Source organism: Sapajus apella, unplaced genomic scaffold (genome assembly GCF_009761245.1).
Source record: "Sapajus apella isolate SASKATOON/1434 unplaced genomic scaffold, GSC_monkey_1.0 scaffold124, whole genome shotgun sequence".
NCBI lineage: Eukaryota > Metazoa > Chordata > Mammalia > Primates > Cebidae > Sapajus > Sapajus apella.
This window is the reverse complement of record NW_022437064.1, coordinates 4,620,428-4,629,352: the sequence shown is the minus strand read 5'-3', so window position 1 is coordinate 4,629,352 and position 8,925 is coordinate 4,620,428. Positions and strand designations below refer to the sequence as shown.

Here is an 8,925-nt window from a genome sequence, read left to right as displayed (position 1 = left end):
AGAGAGAGAGAGAGAGAGAGAGAGAGAGAGAGAGAGAGAGAGAGAGATATCAAAGAGTAAACCATAAAATCATTCTTGATAGTGCTACAAAGGAGAAACAAGGCCAAAAAAGACTATAAGAGGGGATCTGACCCAGAGAGGCATCTGGGAAGGTTTTCCTGAGTGAGGAATGCGTAAATGGAGTCTGAAGGACGAGAGGAGTTAATGAGCAAAGAAAGGAGGAAGGGTGTTTCAGGCAAAGCAGAGAATGTACAAATCCCTGTCGTGAGAGGAGCATGACAAGTAAACAGGTCCAAAAGGCAACTGGTGTGGCTGGTGCACAAAGAATGGGGGAGGTGGGGAAGTGGGGAAGGTACGGCAGGTTTGCAATTACAGACACGAACACGGGTCAGCCCATGCAGGTCTAGTAGCCCACCTGAAGGAATCCAGTCATTTCCTTACAAGTGCCAGGAAGCCATTTAAAGGCCAGCTATGTGTGGTGAGCAGGGGTGGATTAGGCAGGCAGGTCTTTGCAGATCTGAGCTTTGGAAAAATGAGGATCTGGGCTGTGGAAAAGATTAGAGTCCAAGTGGATCTACGGGGACCAAAAGGAGGTGACTTTGGTAATGCAGGCAAGATCTGATCATGTCCTGGGCTGAAATATGATGAGATGGATGGAACTGAGACCTAATGAGAAGCATAACTGACATTTTCAGTGCAGATGGGGAGAAGGGGAAGGAGGTGTTAAGGATGATGCCTACATTTCTGGCATCTTCTACACAGAGACTATGGCTCTTCGAAATTCCAAAGACTTACATCCTCTCTGACAGAAGTAATTCTCAGGTGCCAATTTCATAACTAGTTTGATCTAGTGGCACTTCTGAAGGACAGTTTTCTTTTATGGGTATTGTGGCTGCTATCTGAATTCTTTTTGAAATAAATGTCAGCCTGTATACTTTGAAAAAATAAATTATTTAAAAATCTACATATATTTCCACTACCCTTACTACTTGCATTAATAAAAAGCAATTACATTTATGATATACATCAAGTTCCTAGACAATTCATAAATTGCCATTTTCAATCCTCTTTGCTTAAAAACTAGCGATTACACCAATGGCATCTGCCCAACATCCTGTGAACAGACTCAAAATAACAGCGCGCAAGGTAAATATGACAGAGGAAAAGAAAGATTAAGTCCATCTTCTCACCTAAATTGGAGTCACAAAAATGTCACCCTAAATAACAATGAATGGAAAAAAACCCAACATTCTGATGAAGTCTTTAAGAAAATTTTAACCTCTGCCGGAATAAACAGGAGAGATGCATTTAGAACACCTGGCACAGAAGGGAGGAAAGGGGAGAAGTGCCGTTAGGAAAGATGTATTTTCCCGAAGCTGCAACACCTGTACTTTATATTCTATTACACATTTTCTGACACTTTAGTCTGAACAACACTCCAGTTTTAGCAGGGGTCCACATAAATGTGCTAAATACTTCTGATAACAAAATAAATGTCTTTATAGAGGAGAGACTTATTTCAGGAATAGAAAACCTCGGGGCAGAATTCTGGCCATGTCAAAGGAGTAAGTGTGGGCTGGTGGAAAATTCAATATGCACAAAGTCAATCCCAGTTTTCCCATTGGGTCCCCGTGTCCCAGTTTGTACATTCAAAGTGTCTGGAATCCTCATGATAAGATGGCGTGACTGATAAAGCTCAAACTGTAAACAGGACATGTCCCATCCGGGCCGGGGTCACCATCTCTCACGTCACTTCGTCCTGATGGCCTCCTTTCAGTGTGGCCTGAGTGCACCCTGCCTGCTGCACCCTGACTCCAGTGCTTCGTAGTTCCGTGATCTTGGGAAAGGGTCTTTGTTCATTTGGCAAATATTTACTGAGCTTCTAACATGCGCAAGGAGGTCATCTAGGGGCTTTGGATAAACAGGGAAACAAAACAAAGTGACTGGTCTTGTGGGGTTGACATTCTACCTGAAGTGTGCAGGGAGAGAAAGGAAATACAAAGAAACATAAGTGAGTAGATGCAGGGAATTTTTTTAAATGGGAAGTGCTGTGGAAAGAGATCAGCGTCAGGGGCTTGTCACGTGGTGGAAGACAGGATGCCCTGAAATATGAAAGTAGGGCAAACGAGGGAGGTCTTCACTAAGAAAGTGACATATAGGCCGGGCGCGGTGGCTCACGCCTGTAATCCCGGTACTTTGGGAGGCCGAGGCAGGAGGATCATGAGGTCAAGAGATCGAGACCATCCTGGCCAACATGGTGAAACCCTGTCTCTACTAAAAATACAAAAATTAGCTGGGTATGGTGGCGTGTGCCTGTAGTCCCAGCTGCTCGGGAGGCTGAGGCAGGAGAATTGCTTGAACTCAGGAGGCAGAGGTTGCAGTGAGCCAAGATCATGCCACTGCATTCCAGCCTGGCACCTGGCAACAGAGCAAGGCTCTGTCTCAAAAAAAAAAAAGAAAGAAAGAAAGTGACATATAAGCAAAAACCCAAAAGAGGTGAAGGAGGGAATGGTGGGTGCTGGGGAACAGCATTCCAAGTCTGGAGGTACAGCCACCAAGTGGCTACAAAGCACAGCACAGAGGATGATGGGAGCCAGGCTGTGTCAGGCTTTGGAGGCCGTGGTGAGGACTCTGGTTTCTCCTGAGACAAAGAATCACTTGAGGGCTTCTTAACTTCGTAGATCCCTCGTGTCCCTACCTGTCACATGGACTTACAAAGGGCACCTCAGAACTGCAAAAGCCATGGTGGGTGCTGATGTGGCCATGTGAGCACCGAGTGCTTGGCACAGTATTTTCATTAACATCTCTTCCTGCCCCCTTCCTGACACATTTCTCAACCTGCCTCTCCATCCCTGCCATTTACAACTGGTCAATAGGAAATGCAGCTTCAAGTCCTGCCTACTTCAAGTACAAGAAAATATACTAGTTCACAGTGATCAGAGGCTCGTTCTCTCTCTCTCTCTCTCTCTCTCTCTCATGAACTTCTGTATCACTCGATGCAAGTGCCCTCATTTGACATTTACACATACACACACACCCTCAAACACAGAGGATTATGAAGAAGTGATGTGTCCTGGGATCAGTTAACAGGGGTGATGGGGCCTGTGCTAACCAGGGAGCAAGTGCTCACAGGAAGTGGCAGCATCCACATCCGGCCTCCCATTCATCCTCTCTCTCCTCAATTACAGCTTGAGGGTCCTTTCAGGAACAATGTATACAGTACCCTGTGTGTTTAAAAGAAACGAACACACTCTAGTCAGATACTAATATGGTACTTAATTTCAAATCTTTTCCATTTCCTTTCTTAGCAACTTGGATTTTGAATTCCGGCGGCTAGCCCCAGAACTTTTAAATCTACTAGTTTTGATTAATTTGATTTCTGCATTAAAGAAGTTTCTCCCCATCAGGGCTTCAAGATGCATCTTTCCTCTCCCTAACCTTATCACTCCTGGTTTTTGCATGATATCCTATGTGAATGGGTTTATTTTCATTGTACCTATTTTTTACAGAATCTTTTAGAAAGAATGTGAGATATAAATAACCAAGGCCAGGCGCGGTGGCTCACGCCTGTAATCCCAGCACTTTGGGAGGCTGAGGCGGGCAGATCATAAGGTCAAGAGTTTGAGACCAGCCTGACCAACAAGGTGAAACCCTGTCTCTTCTAAAAATACAAAAATTAGCCGGGCATGGTGGCACATGCCTGTAATCCCAGGTACTCAGGAGGCTGAGGCAGGAGAGTCGCTTGAACCCAGGAGGCAGAGGTTGCGGTGAGCTGGGAACATGCACTGCATTCCAGCCTGGGCAACAGAACAAGACTTCATCTTAAGAAAACAAACAAAAAAAACCCCACAATATTAATCGAGTCAGCTCTTCCGTCTACATCCCCCTTTCTGAAAACTGGCCCTGCCCTAATGGGGGCTCCTGCAGGAATATTTGTGGAGGATGGGCCTTCTCCCACTCTCTGGACAGATGAGTCACTCAGGTCAGACATGTGACTCAGCAAGAGCTGTTCCACTGAATGCCAAGCTGGGCCAGAGTCTCCCTTTTCAAAACCAAGAGTCTGGTACTGGACAAAGTGATTTTTGTCAGCTTCAGTCTCCCTCATGCTAGAAGAGACTGGGGGATGTTATGTAGATAGAGAACGTAGAAAAGACACCAAAAGTAGCTTATGTTCCTGAGTGCTTCTGGCTTCTTATCCCAGTACCTGTGGTGGCACTCGTTATGCTGGGTTCCATGCAATCCCCTAGGCTCCTATTTTAAGTAAGCCCCTCCCATCTTAGCTAAAGCTACCCTGGGGCTTTTCTGTTACACGCAGCCAAAAGCATCCTGCTATGGTTTGTACACCGTTTATCTGCCTTCACCAAAATGCATGTTGAAATTTGATCCCCAGTGTGGTGGCATCAGAAGGTGGGGCTTAGCGGGAGGTGTTTGGGTCATGAGTGGCTTTCAGCTATTCTAGAGGTAACTGAGTACTTGTATTAATAGCAGTGAGTTCTTCTTCTCCTGAGACTGGATTAGTTCTGTGGAAATGAATTATTTCCCACAAGAGTTGGTTGGTATTAAGTGAGTTTCTTCCTCTTGTTTGATCCCTCTTTGCATGCGTCTGCCTCCCCTTTGTGTGTCTCTGGCATGCTGTGATGCAGCACGGAAGTCCTCAACAGAAACGAGAGCCATGGCCCTGAACTTCCCAGCCCGCAGAACCATGAGCTAAGTAAATGTCTCTTCTGCATAAAACACCCAGTCTCAGGTATTCTATTACAGCAATACCACAAAACAGATTAAGACTGGTCCTAAGACATAAATAAGAGACCAGATTAATTGCTTTCATGCTTTAATCCTGTGACAAGCTTACAGTGAGCTACAAAACAGGCATGAGACTGATGGTGCTCAAAGACTAATCATGCTCTGGCAGAGGGAAATTTCTCTCCAAATAACTGAATGGAGATACCAGTTGTTCTGAACTACTGGGCAAGATGTTGCTACTTGCTGTGTGAGGAATATATAATTCAGCCACATATCCACCTGCAGGAAAGAGCTGCCCACTGCTTGCTTGTTGAATTATGGAAGCAGAATGATATGGCTAGAATAATCCACGGAATGGCTCCTGAAAAACACCACACAGCAGAGCCTGGGAAAGGGGTGACGCAGGGGAGGTGGTCTATTCGGAGGTATCCAAGCATTTTTGGAACTGTGTTCTCTCCTGTTTTCCCAGAGGATGAAAGGGCTCTTTGCCTTTGAACTTGCACTATACCAGGAGAAGGCCAGGGCACCCCTTGAAGACATGTCTACAGTCCAAGGACAATCTTGTTTAGAAACTCCTTTGTTAGGGTTTGGAGCTTGACATTTTGGCAAGTGCTAGTAATCTGAGATGGGGAGGGAGAGGAGAGGGCTGTGCAAGCGATCAAACTGATACTTTTCTTGGAAATTACCCAGGCGATGCAGGCACGTAAAAGGGAGCGTGAGGGATGAGCCATCCTCTTTTGGACTGAAACATGGAGGCTGCAAGTTTACAGCCCACTAATCTTTGCTTGTCTCAGTAAAAGAAAGGCTTACACCCTTCCATCTGTAGCTCCCTGATTAGATAAATCTAAGGCTGAAAAACATACCAGAGAAATGTTCTGAAGCCTGAGAAGGACTGAGGAATAACTCAAGCACTTCAGATCAGAGGCATGAGAAGTAAGTTATCTATAGACAAACATCGGCCTTCGTAGGAATAAACTGCTGTTTACATTAAAGAGCTGAGCTATGAGCTCTCTCTAATGGCAGCTTTGTAAGTTTAATACTGTCAGATGCACAGTTTTTATGTTGAAACATCTTGACTTTTTAAAAATTTTTCTTGGGCTCATGTGATCCTCCCCTCTCAGCCTCCCAAAGTATTGGGATTACAGGCATGAGCCACACCACGCTCAGCCTATCTTGATATTTAAAAACAAGGTATGATAAAAGTGAATGCAAATAAAGACCAAAATAGAATTATTCCTTTTTAAGGTAAAAGTAGGATTATCTCCTTCAATTTATTTAATGAATATCTTCACTATATATCAGCCACCATGCTAGGTGGCAGGGATAGAAGGGTGAATAAGAAAATAGATGCTATCTTTTCTAAAAGAGCTAATGGTCTGGTGGGAGTGGGTGGAGAACACATAAATAAAACAACTCAATTACAGAAATGGTGCATTCCCAGAGATGCACATGGGTTTCCACAGAAATACAGAAGCTATGAGATCACTGCAGGGGTCAGAGGAAGCTTCCTAGGAAGTGACACTTGGACTGACTGTATTTTAAAGGGAAGATGACAGAAAGACTATCTCCTGTAGAGGCAACAGCTTATGCAAAAGGATCAAAGCCTGAAACAGCATGTCCCTTCAGGAACCTTCCAGTGGTTCCAAGGCTGGAGCAGAGAAAGCCAGACAAGGCACTAGGCAGGCTTTGGTTCCCACACCAGCGGTAGCACCAGGGAACTTGTCAGAAACGCAAATGTTCAGGCAGCTCCAGACCTACTGCATCAGAAACTCTGGAGGCAGAGACCAGCAAGTTCTATCTTCTTAATAAGCCCTCCAGGTAATTGTGAAATATGGTAAAGTTTGAGAACCTCTGGGCTACTAGGGGTAAGTGGGGCCTGATCAGCATGGCTGTATGTGTTGTGGGTACCAAGGGACCAGCAAGCCATGGAAGCCAACCAAGGGTTTTAAGCAAAACAGTTATCAGATTTGCATTTCAGAAAAATCATTCCAGCACAGTACAAAAAAGGAATTGAAGACAGATGACATTGCAGGGCTCAAGACAAATTGGGAGGCTACTAATTTGGTGAGAATGACACCAGCTGAAAAAGGAAGAGGCAGCCACAGCAAGATGAATACAGCAGATAAAGAGGTAGAGACTCTATGGACTCAGTGACGGGAAGCAGGAGGGTGCAAGGTTAAAATCGCCGGCCTTTAGGTCCAGGTGCAATGGGTCACACGTACAGTCCCAGCACTTCGGGAGCTCAGTATAGGAGGACTGCTTGAGCCCAGGAACGAGATCAGCCTGGGCAACACAGTGAAAATAAAAACTAAAAATAAAAAAATTAGCTGGGCATGTTGGTATGTGTCTGTAGCCACAGCCACTTGGGAGGCTGAGGTGGGAGGATCACTTGGGCCCATGAGTTCAAGATTACAGTGAGGTACGATCATGTCACTGCACTCCAGCCTAAGTGAGACAGTGAGTCTGTTGGAAAGGAAAAGAATGAATGGTGAAGGGGAATGTCCTGTAAGATGAGGAAGAGCATGCAGTCTAAGAAAATGCCCCAGTTTTTAGCTTAAACAACTTGGCAGGCTCTTGGTGTCATTTACAAAGTTAGGAACACTAGAAGTAGAGAATATTTTGAGAAAAATATCAGTTTTAGATTTTAATTTCCAAGACAGATGTCAGACACTGATGTGGAAAGATCCTGACTCTGGTGCAAAGAAATCTGGAGGCTGGACAGCGGGTGGCTCCAGAGTCAAGGTTAGCTTAGCATTCACTTAGTGGCTGTGCGACCTCAGACAAGTAATTTCACTTGTCCATCCTCTATTTCTTCCTCTACAAGTAAACACAGAGACAAGTGGTATCTATCTCGTGGGGTCATTCAGAAAACTAAATGAGATAATGCATGTGCTCAAATAATGTGCTCAAAGTGTGTGGCACATGCCTGGCTCAATAAATAACTGTTATTGTGGTTGTCATTAAGGTCACATATAGCCTGGAGGAAAGAGGATCAAGGGATTGTCTTAGAGAGCTGGAAGATTTATGAGGCAGTGCACAGAGGGAACCTAAAGGGGAGATGCAGAAGAATTAGATAAAAGGGCAGCAGGAGGCCAGGCGTGGTGGCTCACGCCTGTAATCCTAGCACTTTGGGAGGTCAAGGCAGGGGGATCACCAGGTCAGGAGGTCAAGACCATCCTGGCCAACATGGTGAAACCTTGTCTCTACTAAAATACAAAAAATTAGCCGGGTGTGACAGTGCATGCCTGTAGTCCCACCTACTTGGGAGGCTGAGGCAGGGGAATCGCTTGAACCCAGGAGGTAGAGATTGCAGTGAGCTAAGATCGCACCACTGCACTCTAGCAACAGAGTGAGACTCTTTTTTTTTTTTTTTTTAAGGCAGCAGGAAATCAAGAAAGAAGTGCCACCAAAGCTCACACAGCAACTATGCATTAAGGAGAGAAAGGGGCCAGCTCCACTAAGCAAAGGGGTGGCAACAGTGGAGACTGTGTTCCATTAAGTGGAAATTAAAATATAGAGCAACAAGAAAGCATTAAAAAAAGTAACTTTCCTCAACTCAAATGAGTCCATTATGATCACTCTACACTGTGCGTATGTGGCTGGGTAAGATGAGTTGGGAGGCATGGAAACTGCCAAAAAGGAACTCAGGACTGGCCTGGGGCACCTCCATAATACCTGCAAATATTCTTTACCTTATGTAGGAGACAAAAGGGAGGCAGAGTTACACAATGTGTTCCAAAGACCATCAGACGGGAGTCAGGAACCCCCAGGTGAAGTGGCAAGCCTCATAGTAACTGTGTGTGTGACGTTGGTCAAGTCACTGAATGACAGCCTCCTCAAGGGTAAATGGGTAATAACAACACCCACTGCAATGTCACAAGACTGTGATTGTCAAACACAGGGAAGACATTTGCAAAAGAATATGTTGCATATACAGGATAAATTAAAATACCACCTTTTATCCATCTGTTAAAATAACAGAGATATAATGCCGCAGCTACGGCTGTGTCATCTGGCACCTGCACCGCCTTTAGAAATCAGCGCAGATTAGCCATTCATGAAATCGGTACTTATGTGGTGTCTGTTTCTAGAGTAGTTTGTGTGGGGAGATAATTCTCTTACATCTACACTTTTTTTTTTTTTTTTTTTTTTTGAGACAGAGTCCCACTCTGTCACCCAGGC

The 8,925-nt window shown here is 44.9% G+C and overlaps 1 protein-coding gene across 4 annotated transcripts in view; it reads right to left on the bottom strand.

The window, feature by feature from the left end:
• Positions 1 to 8,925, bottom strand: part of TSPAN5 (tetraspanin 5) — a 185,774-nt gene that overhangs the window by 39,872 nt on the left and 136,977 nt on the right. The window contains exon 1 of one of the 4 annotated variants that reach the window (XM_032261567.1): positions 416 to 448. The exons of the other annotated variants lie outside the window; for them this stretch is intronic. Coding sequence (XP_032117458.1) covers positions 416 to 433 — 18 coding nt within the window. The 5' untranslated portion in view covers positions 434 to 448. Of the gene's footprint in view, positions 1 to 415; positions 449 to 8,925 lie in introns of those variants that run through there. 4 annotated transcript variants of the gene reach the window in all.